This window comes from Drosophila subobscura, chromosome E, assembly GCF_008121235.1.
Source record: "Drosophila subobscura isolate 14011-0131.10 chromosome E, UCBerk_Dsub_1.0, whole genome shotgun sequence".
Lineage (NCBI taxonomy): Eukaryota > Metazoa > Arthropoda > Insecta > Diptera > Drosophilidae > Drosophila > Drosophila subobscura.
This window is the reverse complement of record NC_048531.1, coordinates 19082070-19107216: the sequence shown is the minus strand read 5'-3', so window position 1 is coordinate 19107216 and position 25147 is coordinate 19082070. Positions and strand designations below refer to the sequence as shown.

General features: G+C 53.9%; 7 protein-coding genes across 7 annotated transcripts in view; 1 reads left to right on the top strand and 6 right to left on the bottom strand.

Annotated features, from left to right (window-relative positions):
* Positions 1 to 6822, bottom strand: part of LOC117892145 (protein Shroom) — a 54359-nt gene extending 47537 nt beyond the window's left edge. The window contains exon 1 of the mRNA XM_034798186.1: positions 6798 to 6822. Within this exon, the coding sequence (XP_034654077.1) occupies positions 6798 to 6807 (10 nt within the window). The 5' untranslated portion in view covers positions 6808 to 6822. The remainder of the gene's footprint in view (positions 1 to 6797) is intronic.
* Positions 1195 to 7133, top strand: LOC117892144 (spatacsin). Its single transcript, XM_034798183.1, has 6 exons — positions 1195 to 2353; positions 2418 to 3890; positions 3952 to 5430; positions 5497 to 6560; positions 6616 to 6777; positions 6845 to 7133. The coding sequence occupies exons 1-6, from the start codon at positions 1295 to 1297 to the stop codon at positions 7062 to 7064; spliced, it is 5457 nt and encodes a 1818-aa protein (XP_034654074.1). The 5' UTR covers positions 1195 to 1294; the 3' UTR covers positions 7065 to 7133.
* Positions 7134 to 7492: 359 nt separating this feature from the next.
* On the bottom strand, positions 7493 to 9245 carry LOC117891131 (putative inorganic phosphate cotransporter). Its single transcript, XM_034796339.1, has 4 exons — positions 9126 to 9245; positions 8509 to 9063; positions 7790 to 8454; positions 7493 to 7727 (listed from the first exon to the last, which is right to left on the bottom strand). Exons 1-4 carry the CDS (start codon positions 9157 to 9159, stop codon positions 7518 to 7520), a joined length of 1464 nt encoding a protein of 487 aa, XP_034652230.1. The 5' UTR covers positions 9160 to 9245; the 3' UTR covers positions 7493 to 7517.
* A 1527-nt stretch (positions 9246 to 10772) lies between these two features.
* LOC117891130 (putative inorganic phosphate cotransporter) lies at positions 10773 to 12656 on the bottom strand. The gene is made up of 3 exons (XM_034796338.1): positions 12424 to 12656; positions 11283 to 12356; positions 10773 to 11172 (listed from the first exon to the last, which is right to left on the bottom strand). Exons 1-3 carry the CDS (start codon positions 12580 to 12582, stop codon positions 10921 to 10923), a joined length of 1485 nt encoding a protein of 494 aa, XP_034652229.1. The 5' UTR covers positions 12583 to 12656; the 3' UTR covers positions 10773 to 10920.
* Positions 12657 to 13404: 748 nt separating this feature from the next.
* On the bottom strand, positions 13405 to 15662 carry LOC117891289 (putative inorganic phosphate cotransporter). Its single transcript, XM_034796681.1, has 4 exons — positions 15442 to 15662; positions 15021 to 15157; positions 13884 to 14957; positions 13405 to 13822 (listed from the first exon to the last, which is right to left on the bottom strand). The coding sequence occupies exons 1-4, from the start codon at positions 15461 to 15463 to the stop codon at positions 13628 to 13630; spliced, it is 1428 nt and encodes a 475-aa protein (XP_034652572.1). The 5' UTR covers positions 15464 to 15662; the 3' UTR covers positions 13405 to 13627.
* A 579-nt stretch (positions 15663 to 16241) lies between these two features.
* On the bottom strand, positions 16242 to 18286 carry LOC117891288 (putative inorganic phosphate cotransporter). The gene is made up of 4 exons (XM_034796680.1): positions 18198 to 18286; positions 17793 to 17929; positions 16639 to 17730; positions 16242 to 16580 (listed from the first exon to the last, which is right to left on the bottom strand). Exons 1-4 carry the CDS (start codon positions 18220 to 18222, stop codon positions 16365 to 16367), a joined length of 1470 nt encoding a protein of 489 aa, XP_034652571.1. The 5' UTR covers positions 18223 to 18286; the 3' UTR covers positions 16242 to 16364.
* Positions 18287 to 18867: 581 nt separating this feature from the next.
* Positions 18868 to 22692, bottom strand: LOC117890672. The gene is made up of 6 exons (XM_034795648.1): positions 22541 to 22692; positions 20200 to 20271; positions 19629 to 20129; positions 19294 to 19560; positions 19137 to 19234; positions 18868 to 19077 (listed from the first exon to the last, which is right to left on the bottom strand). Exons 1-6 carry the CDS (start codon positions 22596 to 22598, stop codon positions 18895 to 18897), a joined length of 1179 nt encoding a protein of 392 aa, XP_034651539.1. The 5' UTR covers positions 22599 to 22692; the 3' UTR covers positions 18868 to 18894.
* Positions 22693 to 25147: the final 2455 nt, after the last annotated feature.

Below are 25147 nucleotides of genomic sequence, written 5' to 3'. Positions count from 1 at the left end.
CACTGGCCACACGAAGAGAGTCACAAAATAAATAATAAAACATAAACAAAGCCCGAAGTATGTGGCGGCAACATATCCTCCTCTTGTTGTTGCTGCTGCTGCCGCTGATCCAGTTCTTCTTTCGGCGTAAAAAACATAAAGAACATAATTATGCTGCTGCACAGAAAATATCAGCTTACGCAACCCAACGAAAAGGTGGCCCGGCCACAGAATGTGGCATGTCAAATTTACATGACACAAGGAGGAGCAACCCGTACCCCTCTCCCTGCCCCTGCCCCTGCCCAGCCGGGCAGGTCGTGTGAAAATTATTAATGGAGCCAACGGCTCTGACTGCGACTTTAGTGGGGTTCAGGTGTCATGTGGAAAGTGCTGCTGCTGCTGCCGCTGGACGCTAGAAGCTTCCTAGAAATGTTGAGTTTTTTTTTTGGTTGATTTATTTGCCCCACGATGGGTTGTAAGCGGATGTTGTAAGCCCAAAAAATGGCAAATCCCAAATGGCCAATGGTCCAGGGACGGAGGGACGGCAGGAGCCACATGACGGCACCAGACGGAGGGCCTAAACGGAGCCAACGACCGATCGCCCTGCCTCCTGCTGCTTTGTGCGCGTGTGGGGGGTCCGTTCAAGCCCCACATGTGACTTGAACTGTTGGGTGAACTTGTAGCTTCCTTGAGCTACTTGAATTTCACATAAGAAGGACGTCTGGCGGGGATATAGAATTACAGACAAGACGAAAAAAACAAACGAAAGCTGATACTACCATATGTCGTCAAAGCGTTTCAAATAGAGCGCCAAATGTTGGCTAAATAAATATAGCTGTCTGGCAGCGCTCAACCATCGATAGGTAACTATCGAAACTAAATCAAATGAATGAACAACAAACTAGTTCGCTACTGACCTGGGCGACAGGAATTTATCAGCTGTACCAGCTGACCATTTACGGTATATTATATATCCATCCCCATTTAGGTTGCTTTTCATTCCCACTTACGTATTTTACGAATTTACCGATCGAATAAAATGTATTTTTAATAAGCCAAACTGATTCTTCAAACGGGTTAAATTAATGTTTTAGTGTTAAAAGTTTTTCCAAGGGAGTAAAATCAAATAGAACATCAAAGTCGAGGAATATGACTGCGGTATACTTGTAAAATGAGACGGTATATTTTGGTATATTTTATCGATAATTCCATGGTCTGCCTGGTGGCCTTAATCAACTGTTGATTCCAAACAAAGAAATGTGAAAAAAATCTCAAGAAACATTCCAAAAACACACCCACACGATCGCCCATCAAGATGCATTCCGCACAGGCCCAGGCGCAGGCCAGGGACAAACTGTTCAAGAGCTGGTCGGGCATCAGCGAGGTGGCCATCATCAAGGAGGTGGCCACCAAGGGCGAGAACATTGACCTGTGCATGGAGTATTGGGCCAAAAAGAAGAAGATCACGACAGGGGAGTACCGCCACTACTTCTACGATGTGGTGCAGGCCTATGTGCAGCGACTGCTGTCGGAGCGACTCGTCCACAAGGCGGACACCACGTTGCGTAATGTGGACAGGGATGTGAAGTGCTTCTTCTTCCAGTACGCCTGCGAGTGCCAGGACGAGGACCTCAGCGAGTATGTGCTGGACCATCTGCGCACCAAGGAGCCGCTGCTGTACGAGCAGGAGGAGCCCGTGCTGGCCTACTACTGGTCGCTGGTGCAGCAGCTGCGCGACTGCCCTTCGCTGCTCTCCAAACTGAAGACCCAATTGCCGCGCGTGCACATCGAGGCGTTGATGACGCTGCCGGAGGAGGCGCTGCAGCTGCTCCTGGTGGAGCTCTACTTTGCCAATGGCAACGAGTCGCTGCTGCCCGAGCTCAGCAAGGAGATGGTGTGGCAGCATCTCGTGGACAATCAGCGGCTGGACCAACTGCAGCGCTGGTGCTGCTGCCAGGAGGGCAAGGAGCCCGCAGACACACTCTCCCCGCTCGAGCGGGGCTATGCCGCCTGGCAGGTGGACGCCTCCATGTACGACTACGCGCTGGAGCAGCTGCAGCAGCCCAGCGAGACGCTGCGGAATTACTTTGCCCGCGCGGGCTACTTCTTCCCCGACGAATCCTCGAATATTCCCACACAGCTGCGTCGCCTCTGCACCATGGAAGGCCTCGGCCAGCACGCGGAGCTCATCAGCCGCCAGCCGCTGGCCAAATATCTGCTGGACCGTGGCCACCACACCCTGCTCCTGATGGACTGTGTGCCCAGTGCCGCGCTGGAGCAGCTGGCAGGCAGCGAGACGCACCAGGAGGCGCTGCTCACACTCATAATTGATCTCAAAACTCATTCTCTGACGCAGCACGAGGGCTTTGAACTGGTGAGAGATGCAGGGAGGCACTCCGTATTGGTCCCCCTCTAAGATTTTTCCTCTTCTGCTGCAGATATCCAAGAGCGTTCAGACGTACCTGGAGAAGACCCACAACGAGTCGGTCGGGCCCTTCGAGGAGCATCCGCTGCTCACATTCTACGACTTTCTAACGCAGGAGCCCAGCGTGCGCTCCCTGGAGGGTTTCCTCACCTCCACCAGCCTGAGCCGCGTGCCATATCTCAAGTCGCTGACGTCGCGCTTCGACCACGGGCCGACTGCCAGTGCGGCTGCTCTGCCCACGCCGCACGAACTCTTCCTGAAGTTCCGGCAAGTGAATCTCTCGGTGCTGGCTGCCGCTGGCCATGGCGAACTGGTCACCTTCTCGAATCCCCGCCTGTGCCAGCGCTTTGCCCGGCGGTCGCAGCTCAACTACACGCACTACCTGAAGCAGCACAGGGGCGCCTACGCGGTGTACTATCTGATCACGGAGCAGCTGCAGCTGTACGGGCAGATAACAAAGTCGCAGCTGTTCCATGCGTGCGAGACGACCACGCAGCTGGCCCTGCAGCACGCTGGGGATGAGGAGCTGGTCACCCACTGTGTGGCCTGCTGCGAGATGCTGGGATTCGACACCCAGCCGCTGCGCAGCTTCCTCCTGCTGCAGCGACACCTGCCAAAGCGCCAGCAGAGCGAGAGCTACTCGGATCTGCTGGCCAAATGGGACAGGGAGCTGGTGCAGCGCCTCGAGGAGCAACCCAAAGACTTCCCATTGGATCTGTACCAAGCTCTGATGCGGCTGGCCATGCGCAACATTCCGGGCAACTTTCCAGGCGCGCTGCTCCAGTATTACGCGTCCCGCAACGATTGGTGGCACCTGCTGCTGCTCTTCCAGTACTTTGATCTGCCCCTCACGGAGCTCAAGAAGCTGCTGCCGCACTTCAAGTCCACCCCGCTGGGCGTCCACCTGCTGCGTGCCCTGAGCTACGAGTCCGCCAGCGATCGCCAGCACAAGCGCAGCTCCAACAGGCCCACGCGTCGTGGCGGCGTCGAAACTCAGACAAACTCCTCGCAGGAAACGATGACCAACTCCTCGCACAGCTCCATCCAGGAGGCCAATGTGCAGCAGCAGCAGCTGCAGCAGCGGCATACGGATCAGTCCGTGTGCAATCTGCTCACCCACTGCGCGCGCCAGGATCTGTTTGCCATCATCCTGTGCAGCTCCAACAGTCTGCCCGACGAGGAAATCCCCACCACAGCCAAGTTTCTGGAGTTGATGCAGGGCAGCGCGCCGCACTGCAGCAGCATCAACCTCCTGCGGCACTGCATCAGGGAGGAGATGCCCATTCTCGCTGTTCTAGCGGCCACCCTCAGCAGACGCAACCTCGACTGGTGCTGGCTCGTGTGGCTGGCTGTGGCCAGCGGACAGTGGAGCACGCTGCTGCTGCGCGAAGACGATCGCTTCGAGTGGGTGTGGTCCGTGATCCGAGGCGCCGTTGCCGGCGGCCACGTGAACGCTTTGCTGCACAGCTTCGAGATCTTCCAGCCGGTGAGTGGGAGACAGCTGTCTATCGATTCCCTATGCTAATAATTCAACATCTTCCTTTTAGGACTGCAAATTCACGCATCTGTGCCGCTTCCTGCAGCTGACTGGCCACCAGGAGGACTTTAGCGATGCGACAATTGTCGAGCTGCGGCAGTTCTTCTGCAGCTGGAGCAACGATGCCGTGACGCTGCCGCTGTGCGCTCCTCTGCCGCGCAAGCAGATGATGCAGCGCTCCATTGGGCTGCTGCTGATGCAGCTTCAGTCGAACTTCGATTGCATTCTGCAGCAGCAGCGATTCCTGGACTGCATCTGCCGCTCGGACGTTGGCGACATTTGCGATCTGCTCGACTTTTGTCTGCTGCACAAGGTCTTTGGTGTGGCAGCCACGTGGCTGAGGGAGCTGGCCATTGATCTGGAGCAGCTGGTGCGGCGGGACAGCTCCGAGTACAGGCGTCTGGTGGATGCGCTCACCGAGGCGAAGGCGTACGACGAGGCGCTGCAGCTGTCCGCTTTGCTGCAGCTGCCGCTCAGCGACATTGTCTATGGCAAGTGGCTGGCGGAGCTCGATGCTGGAGTGCTGCGTCCCCGGCAGGAGTACGAGCGGGAGATCGAGCAGCATGCTCTGCCGCCGGCCATTCTGGTGAACTTTATGCTGCAGGCAGCCACGGGCCTCCAGGCGGATGGGCTCCGCCGCTACGAGCTGCTGCAGAGTGCGCTGGGAGTGATCAAGCAGCACCATCTGTTCCCCAACGAGTCCTTCGACAGGGACCAAATCGAGTACGACATGGTCGTGTGCTACCTGCAGCTGCAGCTGCCCGTGGAGCAGCTCCCCTCGCTGGCCATCTACCACTCCGAGTACTACGAGCAGATCATGCTCCAGGAGCGCCTTGTCCTCTACAAATCATTCTCTGAGCTGAAGGAACTGGCCGGCATCGATGACCTCAGCATTGCTGGCAAGACTCGCCTCACCGCAGAGATGGAGGCGCGACTGGACGGCCTGCTGAACACGCTCCTGGACAGGGGCGACATTGTGGAGGCGCTGCGGCTGCAGGAGCTCTTCGAGTATCGGCCCAACGATCTGCGCTTCATTGTGTTTGCCATGGCCCTGGCCGAGGGCATAACCAGCATCGGCAATCTGTCCAGCAAGGAGCGCCAGCTGCTCGGCGAGATCGAGAAGAGCGCGTTCCCAAAGTTCAATCGGATCACGCTCAACCAGAACGTGATGACGCGCTGCGGCAGCGATCTCTCCGACAGCTGCTCCGACTCGCTGGCGCTGGAGTTCGAGGAGATACCCTCCAAGGAGAAGCAGCAGACGCTGGACACCCTGCTGGGCATTGGGTCGAAGCTCAAGGCGGGCGTGGAGCTGGGCAGACGCATTGTGCTGGCCTATCGGGCCGCCATGTACCTGGACAAGGAGTACTTGGATGTGCTGCGCACCAAGGATGTGCACGTGCTGCTGAAGAGCGCCGCCGATGAGGATTGCCTGCAGCGTTTGCTCGTCGTCAGCGACATACAAATATCCACAAGGATGACCCCAAAGGAGGTGAGATTCAAGGAGGAAACCAAAGCCCAATCCTCTCTTTAAGTCTTTCCCCCTTTCCGCCCACAGATTGCTGACATTCTCGCCCTGGAGCTCGCCACGTGCATTGTGCGGCCGCGCTTCTACATCTTCAACGCCAATCAGCAGCCACGCAACGCGCTGCGGAACGCCGATCTGTGGGGACACAGCATCGATCGGGATTTCCACTTGTTCCTGGAACTGACGCCAAACACCACGCTGCTGGGCAACTGCCTGCTGGACTACTGCGAGGCCCTCAAGGCCTATCGTCGCTACCAAGACGGCAAGGCGTACGAGGAGAGCGAGACATTTGAGCGTCTCTCGGGAATTATCACGCTCTATGGAATGCCGCAGGCCACACCGCCTGGAGGGGGACTCTCTGGCGTGCCCCAAGTGCTCTCCCACAAGAAGCAAAACCAAATCTACGTGGAGCTGCTGATCAAGGCGCACTTGTGCTTTGTCCACGAGTGCTCCATGGAGGGCATTGCCAGCGTTCTGCAGCGGGCCAAGCAGCTCAACGGGCAGTTGGCCAAGGCCAAGTCGTGGTCGCTGATTGTGCGCATGCTGATTGGCATTGCCCGCTATCGGGAGATGTTCTACTGCTTCGATGCGCTGATTGAGAACGAGCAGTTCGAGTCGCTGCTGGGACAGTTCGATGAGGATCAGAAGAGTGGCCTGCGCCAGGCCATTCTCAGCTACTTGCGCGAGTATCAGCCGAAGAACGGCAAGGAGCTGCTGCGACTGGCCGCCCTGCACTTTCTCATGTACAAGGAGCTGGCCGAAATGTGGACCGAAGAGGCCCAGGAAGTGGTTGGCCGCATTCAGGCCATGGCAGAGTTCCAGTCCAACAAACTGAAATGCTCCTCGGAGGTGCAGAATCTCTTGCAGCAGGCCATGGAGAACTACACCCATGCCACGGAGAACTATCTGCTGGACAACAAGCTGCTGCTCGCCCAACAGAGTGTCTCCCGCGCGGAGCTGATGGCCGTGCAGCTGGACCTCTGCAGCAAGGCCCTGGAACGGCGCCACAACAACAACTCCCCGCAGCTGTGTGTGAGCGTCATAGGTGTGCGCTCAAGGGAACAGTTTCGGGAATTGGTCAACACACAAATTAGGTATGAGAGCGGAGCATTTGGTGATTGATTCCTAACTGAATTCCCAACTTTCTAGCGTTCCACAAACTCTGATATTGAGTCGCGCCTACGGCTACGATATCAACTGGAGCGAGGCCATTCTCTCGCAATTTGTGCTGCTGCAGAACCCCAACTATCTGCAGGAATATCTCTGCCATCGGCGCTTGAGCGACGATGTGATCGAGCAAGTGGTCAAGGGGTAGGCATAAAAGTACTCACCCAGTTCCATTTCCTGCTTAACTTTCGTTCTTCTTGCTTCCATTTAGATACTTGGTGCACGCCCAGAGTAATGCCACAACCGCCAAGCAGGAGGAGTCGCTGGCCCATCTGGTGGAGCTGCTCAAATCGGTGACACTCAAATACAAATTGGCTTCCATTTTGGGGCTCAAGCCCATTCTTCTGTCGCTGATTAACGATTCGCCGGTTTACTATTTGCGCGACACGAACTTCGGGCGCAGCGAGTTTCACACGACAGCGGACACGTGACACATATATTATTGTGATTTTAAACCATTTTTATGCACTGAATACGTTATAAACAACATTTTAAAACAATTCAACTGGTGTTTGCCATTCACTACGATTTCCTGCCGCGTTCACTCTTCAGGGATGCATGGCCGATAACAAATCTTATGACTCTATCGATAGCTATCGAGTCTATATCGCAACAATGTGTTTACCTTTTTATTTTCAACCTAATTTGTAAGCAATGCAGTAAAAAAAATCACAAAAACTAGCCAACCATATGGAGAATTGATTGAATAATCGAATAAAATTATACTTTCATTGTTGAGAGTCTGAACTAGCTGATAATATTAAATGGAATATCAAAATCGAGGAAATGCTGTTCCTCGATTGGGTATCTTTGCGGTATGTTTAAAAAATGAAAAGGTATATTTCGGTATATTTGTGAGGCGCGTGTTCTGATTCGAATTGTTGTTAAAAATAGCTAAACTTTTCCATGGAAAGCGCTTCCGCAGGCGCCGTTGCCGCCGTTTGGGTTTCAGCTGCAGCTCCTGTGACAGCGGGGGGCTTGGATCCATTCCAAGGCTGCACAGTCATTCGGCCAAAAATCAAATACATCAAATTGCCCACAAACAGAATGGCGGCAATGCCCAGAAACACAGAGCGCCATTGCGTGCGATCCGACTGTAAGGGGAGAATACAAACATTATCCTACATAGCAGATTCATTCTGATGTCAAAACTTACCTCATCGGACACAGCAAAGCCGATGATGAGCGGCGATATGACACCGGCGGCCGACATCAAAGTGTTGCTGATGCCGAAGAGAAGCCCCGCAAAGTTTGGAGCGAGATCCACGTGGTTGAGGGAGCTGCCTATGGCCTGGCCGGAGATGGCAGCCACCGCCGCAATCAGGCAACAGATGCTGCCCACCACATTCTGGTCGCTGACGTAGGTGAGCGTCACCAAAGCAATGGCGGGAGTCCACGAGGCGTACGAATTGATGGTTTTGCGCAGAATTGGCAGGGGAATGTTCCGCCGCCGCGTCAGATACTCGGCCAGGAAGATGAAGCCGTAGGAGGACATCAGCATGATCACAAAGGGCAGCGCCGAGAGCAGCGCGTTCATCCAGATGCTGTACCGGAAGATGCCATGAATGTAGCGCGGCACCTGCTGCATCAACGTGTAGAAGCTGCAGGCCTGACTCATCTTGCAGAAGGCCAGCACGAGGAAGGGGCGTGAGGTCAGTATGTGACGCCAGGGCACGGCCAGTGGCTCGCCCTTGGGCGGCTGACTCTGTTCCAGCGAAAGTTCAATGTGTTTTCTCTCTGCCAGCGAAATGAACTGCGATTCGGAGGGAGAATTGGCGCCATAACGCAGCCAGAGCAGGCACCAGACGAGCCCCATGTAACCTGCGAGAAAACTCATTCAAAGATGGGGAACAGAAGGAATCTCTTCGCTCTTACCTGGCACATAGAAGGAGCTGGGCCAACCGAGTGGCGAGGCGGCCAGTACGCCGCTGAGAGCAAAGCCCAGCGCTGTGCCACAGTCCAGGCCAGTTGTCATGATGCCGCCGAAGCGGTTCTGTTCCTTTTTTTTTTTTTTGGGACACCATTTGGCCAGGTGCGTGTACAGGCAGGGCCACATGCCGCCAATGACCAGGCCCTGCACGAGGCGCACCCCGAAGAGCAGCCTCCAGCCACCCCAGGCAATGGAGAAGGGCGTGGCGACGCTGAGGAGACCCGTGGCGAGGGATATGACAAACAGCAGCATCTTGGCCCCGAATCGACTGGAGAAGTAGCCGCCCAGCAGCTGCGTGCAGCAGGAGCCCCAGAAGGTGCTGCTCAGGATGTACGACTTCTGCTGCTCCGTCAGCTGGTACTCCGGATAGTCTGGATTGCTGCTGTTGGCGTTCGTGATCGCCACAATGGCCACGCTCATGTTCATCCGCTGGAGTATGACCAGCGAGGCGCACGTGAAGAGGAACAGCACCTGGAGGTGACGAACGCCCAGGGCGGGCCCTGCCAAAGCAAAGGAAAGACTGTAAAAGCGAACTTTGAATCCCACTACAAGCGATTCGGACCTTTGGTCACCAAGGAAAACGACGTGATTGTCATTGCAAAGTGCAAGTGCAATCCGGTGGCAGCGACCACGCACTGACCCGTCCAGTTGGCACCACAGAACTGACCAAAGTGGGGAGTGTACCCCACACACACCTCACACACTCATGATGTGCAGGCAGGCAGGTGGAACAGTCGATGCGAAACTCGTTTGCTGTGCCAAAAACCACGAAGCAGGCTGCACCGAAACTGGATTTCTGATTTTGTGTGTTCTTTTCTTAGCCTGCAAGGCAGCGACGTCGCTGAACCACTTGCAGCGCTGTAATCAGCAGCGAAACAAGAGCTCTTTCCACTGATAAGATGCTGCTTGTGACCTTTGCCTACTTTGGGGCTTGAACAGGAGCAACTAAAAGTCTCAGAAGTAACCAAAGAATTTACTTACAAATGATTCAATTTGGCTAATTGCCAGAGTGGCGATCCATGGCCAAACAATAACAATGACGCGTAGAAAATTCATTCCAAAACAGTAGCTGGCACAGGCAATAATTTCTTATCAATTGGCAAACACAGAACCACAGAGCTGGCACTCCCCCAAGTCACCGAGTCACCCAGTCACCGATTCACACAGTCACCCTGGCGCTTGATATGAATCGATTTGATTGAGGTAATTGCTCTCAAATTGGTTCCGGCTCTGTTGGCCGTAGACTCTGTTTTATCAGATGACAAAGCGATCGATGGTTAAGCGATAATTATTGTTGAGTTGTGCCATTGATTAGATACGGAAACCACAGACCTTACTCAATTCCAGCGAAAGAAGAGGCCTGGTCTGCAGATACTGATGTTTGATCTTAAGTTTAATGCAACTTAAAGGAATCAATGGATTGGATAGGATTACCCAAGGCCTGGCACACGCTTCGACTTAGAGCTGTTTACCAGTGTCCGGATGGCATGGAAACTATGGATCAGATGGCACACAATCCACGCTAAAGACGAAGGCCTGTTCCTAGACACTAGTCTTGGATCCATTCTATAAATTAAAGCTGTTTACCAAAGCCCAGATAGTGTGGAAACTATGGATCAGATGGGACACAGACCTTGCTCAATCCATGCTAAAGACGAAGGCCTGTTCCAGAGCCACGCTTCGACTTAAAGCTGTTTCCCACTGCCCATAAAGTATGGAAAATACGGATTGCATAGGACACAGACCTCGCCCAATTCCCGCAAAAGAAGAAGGTCTGCGATCCGCAACTTAAAGCTGTGCCGCGCGTGTTATACGATCCGCTTATAGGCATAGCAATTCCCCCAGCAAGTGCAAATAGAGCCGAGTACAAAGCAGAGAGGCAAGTCAGTCAACAAGTTTATTTCTATTTCTAAGTATCACAATCATTTTCCATATTTCATTTGTGGCCCCAACAGCTGTGGCAGCAATCCGATCGATCCACTTGTCTCCGCTGCAGCACCACTCAGAATTGAGAGTTGAGAACAAAAGTTCGCGTTTCGGTGTGAAAATCCCGCATAAATATTCGTGCTTATATACATTTATAAGATAAATTAAGTGATTAGATTAGGGTCCTCGATGTGGAGTGCCAAATCACAAGCGTTTGGCAACAAAACAAAGCGAAACGAACCGAAATCGAAGCGAAAAGCGAATCCAATCGAAATCGAATCTATTGCAAATAAATAAATGTACTCAAGTCCCGCGCGCATGTCACGCCTTATAAATAGAATAAATATAAATTACAACCTACTTAGAGTTAATACTGATTAAACAAAATCAATTGTTCTGTTCGACACACAACTTCCGCCACAAATCACACATCAATCCGTCGCCATCACCGTGTAGCGCTCGGGCCAGCTGATTTGCTGCTCCAAGACGGGATCGATGGGTGGCGCGATCGCTGGCGCTGGACTCCGCTTTTCGCTGCAGGACTCCCCATCCTTCGGCTGCAGATAGTCATCCGCATCCCAGGGCTGCGCCTTGGCCGTGCCCCACACGAGGAAAACGCAGTTTCCCACAAAGAAAATGATGGCCGCCAGCCCAAAGACGATCTGCCATTGGCCACGATCGTGCTAAAGAGTTGGGAAATAACCAGAGCCCAGAGAGAGAAAAACACATTGATTAGGGTCTCGGTTCGTTTCGGGGTTTTTACACTCAGCGGCAGGGCCTGAGGCTGACTCACCTTATCGGTCACGATCTCCCCGGCAATCAGTGGCGTGAGGATGGGTATGATATTGGCCACCGTGTTGCTCAACCCGATCAGAATGCCAGCGTGATTCGGCGACAGATCGATGGTGTTCAGGGAGCTGCCAATGGTCGCCCCACTGTTGACGCCCACGCTGAGTGTCATCAGCACAATGGCCAGCACTTTGTTGTCCTCGTTGAGGAACCCAATGGCGATGAGTGCAGCGGCTGGTATCCAGAAGGAGAGCGTGTTGAACACCTTCCGCACGGCCGTCAGGGACAGGAACTTCTTCTTGAGCAGCACATCGGCGGCGATCAGGTAGACGTAGGAGAGCAGCCACATGGCCAGGAAGGGCAGCGACGAGAACACCGCATTGCTCTGGATGTCCATGTTGAGGACGCCGTTCATGTAGGATGGCAGCTCCGCTTGGAGCGTGCTCAGGCCGTAGGTCTCCGCGCAGCGCGTGACGAGGAGAGCGATGAACGGCACAGACGTCCAGATGGCCTTCCAGGGAATGGGAATGGTCCGCTCGTGGAAGTCCTCGTTGTGCTGCAGCGAGGACTCGATGTACTTGCACTCCGCCTCGCCAATAAACCTCGACTCGGGCGCATTGTTGGAGCCGAGGATCAGCCAGAGGACACACCAGGCGGCACAGAGGGCACCCGACACATACGAGATGCCCGGCCAGCCCATGGCACTCTCCGCAATCATTCCACTGATGAACATGGCCAGCACCGTGCCGCAGTCGGTGCCCGTGTAGCTGAAGGCTCCCAGGCGATTCCTCTCCTCCGGCGGCGACCACATTGCCAGGTGCTCCGTCACGCAGGGGAAGATCACGCCCTGGAACAGGCCCTGCAGGATGCGGATGGCACAGAACACTTGCCAGCCGCCCCAGGAGATGCACCACGGAGTCATCACGCTGAACACAGCCGTGCCGCAGCTGGCAATGAAGAGGACGACCTTCGCGCCGTACCGACGACACAGGAAGCTGCCCGGGCAGAGGGTCACGATGTAGCCCCAGTAGAAGCTGGACAAAATGTAGGATTTGTGCTTCTCCGTCCAGTCGTACTCCTAGAGTCAGACCACGTCAGCATTTGGCTTTGGCTTTCTTTGGAGCAACTTCGTGCGAGACACTCACCGGAAAGTTTGGATTAGTGGTCGCTGCATTGGTCATGGCCACGATGGCCACGCTCACATTGAGCCGGGCAATGTGCATCACGGTGAGGCCGAGGAAGAGCAGAAACGACTGCAAGTGGCGAATGCCAATGCGAGGCCCTTTGGTCCCCTTGCTGGACATGATTTCGCGAGCACTGTGAACCGATTTGGGGCAGTGGGAGGAGGAGGATCTGCACTTCGATCTGCACTGTTTGGTTGACGGATCGGCTCTGTGCCTTTTCGCTATTGTTTAGCCAACATTTATACGACAGCTGAATCGGGGTGCTAGGCCTTCGGGTGCTGCTTCGGCACTGGCTGCCTGGGCTGACCACATGGCCGTAATCATTCACGGCACGGCACGGGGATTGGGCGGGTGACTCCCACAGAGAGATGCCCCGTTTTGTGGTGGAAGGCAAACAGCACACACACGCCCAACTTTGACGCAACTCCGCGACTCCAGAAGTTGATTGACGTCCCAGATCTATTGTGCCAGAGGGAGAGAGAGCGATTATACATACATATGTGTACATATAAGTAGTATCAGCAAATATTGATGGATTTACACAGAGTTGAAGTGGTGGCTGCAAAACACTCTGCTCCCAGTCCACACCCCCATTTCGCCGCACAGACTTGTTTATTTGCTCAAAAGATTTATGGCGAAGAAAGCTTCGAGCTTTCCAGCTGAAAGTTTAAAACGGAAACCAGGCAAGAGCCTGGCCAGCCGCTAGCTTCCAGTTAACACTGCGAACCGGGCCATAAATGAATGATTTTAATTTATTTTTTTTGAATATTATTCTTTATGGCTCTAATCGCGCGCTTGGAACAATGGAACGCGCCAGATAAGCGCCCTGATGCCACCCCAGCCCAAATAAATAACAAACTAATCGATAATGTACCCAAAAGAATCAAAGGAGAGCCCAAAGAGTGCCCGCGGAGTGCCCGCGGAGAGCGTGTCTACAATCTTTCCATCGAATTTATTGAACTTTATGATACATATTTAAACAATTATAATCTAGAGCCAAACCAAGCAACTTCTAGCTATTCGAAACTCGAGTGATTCCCCCACTCGTCGTGGAGCACTCGCCGTCTGAGCAAAAGCTCCACGGGCCGGACGGAGCTCGAGTGTGCAAAGATTAGGAGGTGTAGGAATGCCATCGGGTTCTGGAGAGTCGGAAGAGTTCCATGTGCTATCTGGACTTTTCGTCAATTGCCTTCGGCTTGCCCTCGGCCAGCTCTTCGGCCGCACGACCAGCCGGCTGTAGAAAGTCTTCGGCATCCCAGGGCTGGGCCACGGCCGAACCAAAGGCCAAAAATATGCAATTCCCCACGAAGAAAAGAAACGCCGCAATGGCAAACACAATCTGCCATTGACTGCGATCGGCCTGGAACGGAAAAAGGGAAACCATTAATCCGGTAGCAATTGTTGCTACAGCTGATCCCTACCGTGTCCTTGACGATGACGCCCACAACGAGGGGCGTGACTATGGGCACCACATTCGCCGCCGTGTTGACAATGCCCATGACTATGCTGGCGTGATTCGGCGACAGATCGATGGTGTTCAGGGAGCTGCCAATGGTGGCGCCACTATTGAATCCCACACTGATGGTCATCAGCACAATGGCGAGAGTCTTCTGGTCCTTGTCGAGGAACCCAATGCCAATGAGCGTGGCGCAGGGAATCCAGAAGGCCAGCGAATTGAAGGTCTTGCGCAGCGCGGTCAGGGACAGCCGGTTGCCACTGAGGAGCACGTCGGCGGTGATCAGATACACGTAGGACATGCACCACATGGCCAGGAAGGGCAGGGCCGAGAAGAAGGCGTTGCTCTTGATGTCCATGTCGAGGACGCCGTTCATGTAGGAGGGAATCTCGGCCTGCAGCGTGCTCAGGCCATAGGACTCGCAGCAGCGAGTGATCAGCAGAGCGAGCACCGGCAGCGAGTTGAGGATGGCGGACCAGGGTATGGGAATGACCTTCCTGTGGTAGTTCTCGCTGTGCTTCAGCGACGACTCAATGTAGTGCAGCTCGGCGGCACCGATGAACCGCGATTCGGGCGCATTGTCGGAGGCAAGCACGAACCAGAGGGCACACCAGGCGAAGGCCACGCCCGCAGACACATACGAGATGCCTGGCCAGCCGATGGCACTCTTGGCTATCATGCCACTGAGGAACATGGCGCACACATTGCCACACTCGATGCCCGTGTGGCTGAGGGCGCCCAAGCGATTGCGCTCCGCTGGCGGCGACCAGCGAGCCAAGTGCTGATGAATGCACGGAAAGAGCAGTCCCTGGGCGAAGCCCATCAGGACACGAATGCCGCAGTACGCCTGCCAGCCGCCAAAGCCAATGAACAGCGGAGACAGCGCGCTGGTAACGCCCGAGGCAAAGGAGCCCCACAGCATCACAGTCTTCACGCCGAAACGCTTGCACAGATAGCCGCCAACGAACTGGGTGACAATGTAGCCCCAGAAGAAGCTGGACAAGATCAAGGCCTTCTGGGACTCGGACCAGTCGTATTCCTAGGCGGAAGGAGAGAGGGAAATGTGAGTAAAAGCTGCCAAAGGGGGTCATAATTTACTCACTGGATAATTGGGATTCGTGGACTCTGCATTGGTCATGGCCACCACAGAGACGCCGACATTGAGGCGTCCCAGGTACATGACGGTGATGTTGAGAAAGATGAGCAGCGCCTGGACATGCCGCATGCCCACCACGGGTCCTGCAAGAGCCAAAGAGAACCTTTAGCATTCATATCTGATATCTCGAGTACTTCCTGCAGTCGAGCAAATAAATCTGAATTGCACTCGAGACATGGCTATCGCCGGAATAGCCCACAAACCACACGATTTATGGCCCGTTCGGAGGAGGGCCACTTGTGGACTTTAATCAGGCCATGGCCGAGGTCTCTCTTGGCACTCGAAAGGGAACTTCAAACTACAAAGAGTTCCCTTTCTATGTGCTCAAGGTTGATCCCAGCAAGTTCACTGAAATCCAATGCCCCACCTTTATTTACTTCGACTGTCATCCTTGGGTTGGATTTTTGAAACACTTTTCTGGATCCCCGTGCGAGCTGCAGCGCTGCTTGAACTCGAATGAATTGAATTAGTGGTAAACTTTGGCACAATCCGATTTCAATCGTACGACCTGATAATCGCTACAATGCGCCTAATCAGCGTTAGATTATCCTGCGATAAGGCAGCGGATCGGATCGGATTGGAACGCGTGCGTACGCGTGGGTCGTGGAGTTTCCTTCCAGCAGAGACTGCACTGTATTCCGGCGAAAGGCAGCGTGGAATGCCAATGAGATTAGTTGAATCGTAATGAGATTAGCAGCAGTTAAACCAAAACAATCAATTGGCAGTGGAAGCGCGGTAATCCACGAAGTAACATCCAGAGGGAGAGCCAGAGCGCTGACCTAAGCCAATAGTGGAACGATCTGGCAGTCATTAGCTGATAGCTGATCTAAGTCTGGACCCACTCGAGATAGTCGGCAATCTGGGAACTATCCAGGAGCCATCCAACAGACGCTGCCCAGGGCCAAAGTCTTGCCAAAAACAACAGACGCTGCCCGGGGTCTTGCCTTATCGATTCCACATTGTTTTTGGCACCCCCCTGGTGGATAAACTGAAATGTCAATTTAATTGAACAACCATCGATCTTGTACGTCAATCAAATAACTCTCTGATAGCTACAGCAATAATCTACTCGTACACACAGCTCCAGATAGTGAGAATTCTCCCCGATGGTTCCAAGTCGAACTGCCATTCCGCTACCTTTAACTCTCAACGAAATCAACACGGAAATTGGTTTTCGTATGATTTATTTGGTACTTCCTACAGTCTAAAACTTAACAATTAGTTTTGAATATTCTCAGAAATTCTGTGGCACGGACCAGCCGTCGTGGAGTATTCTCCTTTCGGGTTCAATTATCTTGAAGTTTCCTCTGATCTCTCGCTGTGTTGCGCCTCCAGGGCCTTGGCATTGCCTTGCTCCTGCAGATTGCTGGACAATTGCTTGTCCAAAAAGTCGGGCGCATCCCATGGCTGGTTGACCATTTGCCCGAAGAAGAGGTAAATAATGTTGCCCACAAAGAAGATGACGGCCGAGATGATGAACACCAACTGCCACTCGCCGCGATTGTGCTGGAAATGGAAGGAAAGAAATGAAAATCTGGTAAGGGCAATGGACTGAGGAACTCACATCATTCGTTACGATAACTCCCACCAGGAGCGGTGTCAGAATGGGCACCACATTCGCCGCTGTGTTGACAATGCCCATGAGGATGCCCGCATGATTGGGCGACAGATCGATGGTGTTGATGGTGCTGCCGATGGTGTTGCCCGCATTGATGCCCACATTGGCGCACATCAGGACCACGGCCAGGGTCTTCTGATCGCTGTCCAGGAACCCAATGCCAATCAGCGTAAAGGCAGGCACAAAGAACGAAATGGAATTGAAGGTCTTGCGGATGCCCGTGATGGTCATGGTGCCGCCTGTGAGCAGAATGTCCGCAATGATCAGATAAACGAAAGCCATCACCCAGGAGGTGAGATACGGCAGCGCCGAGAAGATGGCGTTGTTCTTCATGTCCATCAGCAGGACGTCGTTCATGTAGGAGGGCATCTCGGTCTGCAGCGTGGAGTAGCCCCAGGACTGGCAGCAGCGCGTAATCATCAGCGTCCAGAAGGGCACGGAGCTCCAGATGGCTGCCCAGGGCACCGGAATGGGGCCCTTGGCCTTCAGCTCCTCCGCCTCCTTGGCGCGACTCGAGTTGATCGAGGTCTCGATGTAGTTGAGCTCCTCCTCGCTGATGTACTTGGACTCGCGCGGTGTGTTGGCGCCAAAGATCAGCCAGACGACGCACCAGAGCACTCCGACGGCACTCGAGATGTAGAAGATGCCGGGCCAGCCCATGCTCGAGGCGGCAATCTGTCCGCTGGCAAACATCGCCAGCAGCGTGCCACAGTCGAGGCCCGTGTTGGCCAGGGCGCCCAGTCGATTGCGCTCACCCACGGGACACCAGTTGGCCAGGTGGGCGTGGATGCAGGGGAACAGGAAGCCCTGGAACAGGCCCATGGCCACACGAATGCCGCAGTATGCCTGCCAGCCGCCCCAGGACACGCACCAAGGCGGCAGCAGTGCGAGGAGAGCCGACCCAATGGTCGACACGAACATGGTCATCCGTGCGCCAAAGCGCCGACACAGCCAGCCACCCAGGAACTGTGTCATGATGTAGCCCCAGAAGAAGCTGGACAGGATGTAGGAGCGTTGAGCGCCATTCCAATCGTACTCCTGGGGGAGGAAGGGGAGTTCAAGGTCAGCGACTAGTGGCTCATGGCAGAGTGTAAGCTTACAGGAAAGTCCGGGTTGGTGCTCTCGGCATTCGTCATGGCCACAATTGCCACGCCAGCATTAAACTTGGCCATGTAGTTGACCACAATCGAGAGGAAGAGCAGAAAGGTCTGCACATGCCGCTGGCCAATGGCAGGACCTGCAAGGAAATGGCCAAGAAAACTGTTTAACTAAAAGCTGAAGCCACTAAATCCGAGTCAGCGGACTTTGTCTCAAGAGTCTCCGAACAATTGCCAATTCATTTCCATTTTATGGTTGCATTTAAATCAAAGTTTGGAATTGATTTCGGGCACTGATAAAGCTTTCCGGAATGACTTTTAGATTCCCAAAAACGATCAGCCGATGGTTGCCACAGTTGAAGAGTTCCTGCAGGGATCCGGCGTATCCTTTTTGGATCTGCTACTAACCCGTATTCGCCGTTTCTGCCGTCATATTTATGTGGATCCGTTCACGTTCGATATCGAGAGGCAACTCAGTTTGCGGCTGGCTGACAGCTTGCTTTACACCTTCGGCGCAGATACTCCAGGCAGCAGCAGGCAGCAACAGATTGGAGCGGAGCTGCTAATCGCAGTCGCAGTCTGAAGTGACAAGCGCCTAATGGACAGCAAATCAGAGCACTTGACGGGCAAACACGATATCGATAACGCCGCAAGGAAACCTACCCAAAGCGACAGAGCGATAAGCACAAGTGATGGGAATTGCCTTGGTGCCCTGCCCAATGAATGGACGACTGCAATCCGGATGCGCAGATCTGCCCTGCCACCGATAGGGATCGAAAGGGAAAGGCCACCCCACACCACCGCCAACCCACGGAAGACCTCTTGTCACAGTCATGCCACAGTTTGAGCTCTCGAGAGAGCTCACGGGCTTACCGTGCTGTAATCTTATCGCTGGCAGTGTTTATTTTTCCCCCTTGTTTGCCCCTACTTCACACGATCCAACCTCCAAATTATGGAGAGTGAAGTCCCGCGGGCGCCGTGCTCCTGCTGGAGTGTTGCGTTATCAGTGAGCCCTTCGGCCAGGTGTATCTTTCATTTATTGGACTACAACGCTTACAGAGTACTACAAGTTCTATACAATATTGCTTGAGTTTAGAGTGGATCTTCAGCGACTCTCCTCCTCCTCCTCCTGCAGCCGCAGTATGTCCGCCTTGTTGATGAAGTAATAGCTGGGCTGACGGCCCTTCAAATCTTTGGCGGTGCGCTTGGCCCCATTCTGGATCAGTATGCGACTGACGCTCTCCAGTGAGTTGGTGCCCATGGCATAGTGCAGCACAGTGCGTTCCAGCTGGGGGTTCCAAGTGGAGTCAATGAAGGGAGAAACCTTTAGGCGAGAGCGAGACTTACATTGTCCGTGATCTTCAGTGTTTCGGGACAGAGTTTCACCAGGTGCTGTACCATTTCCTCGGACTCCTTCAGCACGGCTATGTGTAGAGCGGTGCGACCTGTGAAATAAATATTCTTTAGCAGAAATGGTTCCTCTTATGTGGATCTCTGACCTTACCATAATAGTTCTTGGTCTTGATCAACCACTTGACATTGGAGCCCGTTGCGGTGAGCTGCTTCACTCGCTCCATGTTGTTCTCTCGGATCATTTGGTGCAGCTCCTCGCGCGTCTCCTCCAGCCCACGCAGCTCGTCCAGAAACTCGGCCAGCGCCGTGTGCTGGCGCGTGGCCACCACATCCCCAATGGACTGGCCGCTCTCATCCTCAATGTCCAGGATGTGATCGTAGCCCTGCAGCGCCAGCTGATCAAAGGGTTCCACTTGGCCTGCACCGAGAAAGGGATTTGAAAGGAGTTAGATCTGGTTTTCAGACTGATCTCCGACCGATCCCTACCGATGGCTGCCTGCGCCAGTATATAGCGATCGATCTCTGCCGCATTGTTGGGCTGATTGGCCTGCAGGGAGACGTCGCGCGCGGTGCGGTAGAGCTCATCCCGGTAGGTAATGTCGATGCCAGACTCCTCGATGAGCGTGTACAGTGCCCCGCGGCGATGAGACCGAGCGCAGGCAAAGTGCAGCATGCTCTGGCCATGCTCGTCCCGCTCCTCCATGTGCTGCACGGCCAGAGCTCCGTCTGCATCCTCCTGGTCGGCCAGCGAACGGGCATCCAGCTCGATGAGATCGGCATTGGCGATGCCATTGCGACTGCTGAGCAGCTTGGGCTGCGCTTTCGCCATCGGGTTGGAGGAGGAGGTGCCCGTGTGCACTTCCACTTGCGTGAGGGGCTTGCGTTCGCCTATGAAGTGCTGCAGATAGCCGGTCAGATAGGCCACCGGGTCTTTGGGTCGCTTATTGGCAATCTCCGTGAGAGCTTTGATCAGTGGATCAGCGAGAGCTGAGGGGCAGAAAAAAGAAATTAAATTAACGGTGGATTGGTTTTAGAATTTGTATTCCCTCATACTCACAGTCTGCCAGATATTTGCCCTGTTCCGTTTTGAAGATGGGATTAGCCTGAAAGCTAACGGTTTGCGCCTGACCTGCAGCAAAGTGAGAAAGCAGAATTAGAGACAATGAGTTTAGTTGGCGAGGGGGGAGAGGGAGGGTCCCAGGTAGTCTACATCAGAGGTAGGCAGCGTCGGGCAGCGCAGTCGGCGCATAAAAACTTCGCGTGGCTTCGGCACATGCACAGAGAACAGAAACAACTTCGTGTGAGCCAATGCACATTTGTTCGTTCGGCTGCGCGCAGCGGCAGAGAAGCAAGAAACGTTTTTGGGCTTTGCTTCTGTTGTCAGTGCATGCAAACGCACCAAAACTTGTGACTGACTACCTGCGTGCCGACCCCTGATCTACATACACAAAGCGAGAGGGGGGAGGAGTGGGGTTTGTGTGCATGGGCGCATGTGGAACTCAAAGAAACAATTGCAAATCATACGGAAATCGCAACGGGACTACAATCCGGGGACGTACATATGTACATGTATGTAGGTGTAAACTGAATGCGAAACTTACGATTACGGAATTTTGGAATGTGTGCGGCGTACGAAGCTCAGCGTAAAGCGGAGGAGTAGGTGACGTAAGACGTAATTGATTGATTTAGTTTATTTGGATGGCAATGCTGGGCGTACAAGAGAGTCAGGAGCGAGAGAGTCGATCAAGTTATATTTGGATATGTATATAAAGGTACGAGTATGTATGTATGTACATTGAGGGTGGGCGTTGTCATTGTGTGGACCCCATCCGAAGCTCCTCAATTACGATCCACAATGCTGTTCTTCTTGCGCTTGAAGATCTTCACCAGCATGGTGGCTATGTGCTTGGAGTTTGTCAGCGACATGTCCTTCTCCAGCGACAGAATGTTGGTCACAGCGGTGCAATAATCCTGGAACAGCACGTACTCCGCAATGCCCATGCTCTGCATATTGATGAGGCGCACTGTGAGCTTGGACAGGCGATTCGTCACCATGCTGAGGCCGCGCACGGAGCACAGATGCCGCAGGTTGTCCATCTCCTTCATGAGATTGGGCAGCTTCACGATTGTCGTCATTTTAAGCCCGGTGCCCAGGAAGGCGGGCCGTGACTGCAGATAGCCCAGCAGATAGCTCTCCTTGAAGTGCAGCTGCGTCTCCAGATAGGTGACGGCGCGTCCCACCCTCGTGTATGCGGCGCCCATGTCCGCTGGCTCTTTGCTGTTCGTTGTGGAGAGGACACGCAGATGCTCCTGGCAGTTCAGCCACACGGCCATGTTGTGGGCAGAGTTGACAAAGACTCCCCGGCCGTACGGCCAGAGCGCGCCATTGAAGGCCGTCGACTCGGCCGCCTGCACCAGATCTTTGGTGTCCAGCAGGGAGATCATGAGCCCCAGGCTGCCCAGCATCAGCGCCACCTCCGAGTCGGGCTCGAGCAGCTCCGTCAGCGTGTAGTAATTGCCAGACTCCGTCTCCCCGATGGCATCCGCGAAGCTTGTGGTGAATATTTTGCCCATCATCAGCCGCTCGGCCTGCTCCAGCTGCCCAATGGTCAGGTTGAGCGGCAGCTCCAGCTGGTCGAGATTGCGTGACGCCTCCACCGTGCAGCGCGTGACCAGCAGCGGCTCGTCGTCGTACACGAAGGCCGCCGTGTTCAGCCGATCCCCGTTCTCCATGGGAAAGTAGGCGAGTCGCGGCTGCGGCTTGAAGTCCGCATCGATGCACAGGCAGTGCATGTCCTTGAGCAGCGGCACCAGGAACTCCTGGAACACCACAAACACATCAAAGTCCGGCGCAATGATGCCACAGTTGATGTCCTCCTCGAGGTGGCGCGCCTTCGAGGTCTTCCGCATGGCCGGCCACAGCACATCGAAGAGATTGTGATCGAGCCGCGTCTGGCGGCGCTTGATCTTCTCGTACACGCCTCGCTTGAGGAAGCGACTCAGGAAGCTCGTCACCGACAGCTGCAGCGACGAGGCACTCACTGGCTTGCGGTGTGCCAGCGCCGAGGCCGTGCTGCCACTCAGCAGCTTGCCCGACTCCGCTATGACGCTGTAGCAGCGCTCCAGGGTGCGCGAGATCTCGCCATCCTGCAGCTCTCGCCGGGCACTGTGCAGATCGTCGGGCACTGGGCGGCGTTTTGGGTGTAATTTTTGGATATGATGATTATCATTGAACACACACACAGCAGACACACACACACACACGCACAGCAACAACATAGAGCACACACAGACACGAATGAGGAGGCATGGGGTGGATGGGGTGCAGCAGAAAAAAGCGCCAAGAGGTGCAACCAAGTGCATAAAAGTAAACCCCAAGTGTGCGAGCTCTTACATACCAAATAAGTCGTCAATATTGCCAATAATTTCATTAAAGAATTCACGATTCGCCTCCATTATGAGTGCCGGAGTCGACCACGCGGTCGAGTGTGTGACTGACTATTGAGCGAAGGACGAACTAACCAACGAACGGACGAATGAGCGATGTGTGCTGCACGGTGCGACTGAAAATCGATGACTGAATGCTCGGCCAGGGGGAGCAGAGCAGAGTCAGAGCCAGAGCCAGAGCCAGAGCACAGTACACACTCCCCCCTCGCATTTGACATGGCAAACACAAACGTATTTAATTATTTTGGTTTACTTTCAGTGGGTGTAACTGGCTGGCCCTGTGTCTGTGCACACAAAAGCAAAGAAAGAATGGTTCAGGCTTGAGGCACGTTAATTCGGCTATGGAATGTGCGTGTGTGTGTGTGCGTGTGTGTGGCATGGTGCTGTGGTGCAGCAGCTGCTGGTGGACACACAGAGAAAATTCAGGTCACGCGCCCTGCCAGTCCTACCTTGATCGTTGAGCAATTGATTCTCGAGCTCCTCGGCACCAAACATATTGAGCAGCTCCGTGTAGTTGAGGATGTCCACTGCCTTCTCCTTGTCCAAATAGAACTCGGCCGTGTGGCCCAGCTGCGTGCAATTGAAGTTTAAATATTAATCAGCGCATCATAAATTTATGATGATCCCCCCCTGTGGCCTTGGCCCACTCTTTATTTGTGTTTCAGAGACAGCTTGCCAGCTGGCACTGTTCCCAGTTCTATTAATGTTCCAGTAAAGGTATTTCCGATCCAATTAGGGGCACAGTTCCGATCACTTACCTTGTCCAGTGCCTTGGAGTTGCCGCCCAGCTGCGACAGCATGTTGTAGAAGTGGCCGTTGTCCTTAATTGTGGCTGCATAGTGGAGCGGCGTGCGTCCGTCATTATCCGTAATTGTCATGGTCTCCGGAAAACGCGAAGCCAAATAGCGAACGATGTCTGGGAGAGAGAGAGGGCAATGAGGGGTACTCCAAGGGGCTGGGGGACTGTGTCCCACCCACCTGTGTGTCCGAAGAGCACGGCCACGTGCAGCGCTGTGGAGCCATTGGGGGATATGTCGTCCTTTGCAATGGCAAACTTCCGGCGATCCAGCGCCTGCTGCAGCGCCAACAAACTGCCATCACGTGCCGCATCGTGCACGCGATGGATTTTCTCCTGTCAGAACAGGAAGCAGGCAGTAATTAGTGGCTACTCCACAGCCTTCCGGCCCAACCCACTTCCTGCCCACTTACCATGTAGCTGGGCACGTTGTTGAGAAAGGCTTGGATCTCCGGCTCCTGGGACTTGAGCTTCAACAGACTGGCGCCCTCGCCATTCAGCACAATCTCCGCCAGCTGCTCCAGGTCCCCGGACTCGACGATCTGCCGCATGCGTGACTCCTGCGAAGGGAGAGGAGAAGCCAAAGAACATCATCATTGAGGGATTCGGACACTCCATTCAGTGCATAAATCGAAGGCGTGAGCGTTATGGCTAGAAATTACAATGCCAATGTTGGGCAACACAAAAGAAAAGCCAGGCGAGACAGCAACAGAGAGAGAGAGAGAGAGAGAGAGAGAGAAAGCATTTGATAGATAGGAAAAGGATAGCATCATCGTATACTTCATCAATTGCAGTTTGAGACTGAACTGTAAAATCCTCGGGGGCGCCCTGCACAAAGCCCTCGATGGCCATGGCCGAGGTCAGCGAGTCGTTGCCATCATCCGTTTCCGCTTCCTGTTGTTGCTGTTGCTGTTGCTGAGGCGGTGCTGGTTGCGCCTCCTCCAGCTGCTGCCTGGTGTCCTTCGGCGCTATCACATCCTGCACAAAGGGGGTTTTCAGTGTTTTACTCTGTCGTCTGTCGTTTATGGCCACAAAGTGCAACTGACACACACAAACAGGAGACAACACAAATTCAGGTGAACACGGGGACTACGGTTGGTACAAGGACTAAGTGCCAGGGTGCACAATGCCAGCGCTGCTGTTGACCCATTAAATAATTCAGCAAACAAACAAACCCACACGAAATTTGCATCAGTAAATTAAAATCTACAGCGAGTAAGGGCGTGTGCGTCGCCCAGGGTTTCCACAGATGGAAAACTGCAGTTACTCCCGCATTACTTTTATTGAACCTCTGGGGGGAAGAGCCCCAACAAATGGGAGGGCTGTAGGTGGAACTGCAGCAACTGGAATTTGTGTAGCAATTTGGATATGCAACACACGAACTTATAGCACATATCATGTGAGTATATCTCTAGTGCCTGCAAACAGCAAAGGCTTTGACGTTTGCATGTTCCTTTGCCATTTGAACTCTGGCCGCTCTGACAGTTGGGCTCTGGCTTTGGGCTCCACATGTCAGGCAGTGGGTGAGCATTATTATAAATCCTATCTGTGGGCAAACAGCTGCTGATGTACGGCAATCGATAGTGCCGCAAAGTAAAACGGGGGCAGGGCAGGCACTGGCATTGATTTGATCTGAGGAACAAACTGTGGATGGATGGATGGATGGTTGGATGGCACACAAAATGGATTGAAAACCGAAAGTGAAAAGGGAGAACGGAAACACAATACTCAGAGGTTTACATATATTATATTTTTGGACTGT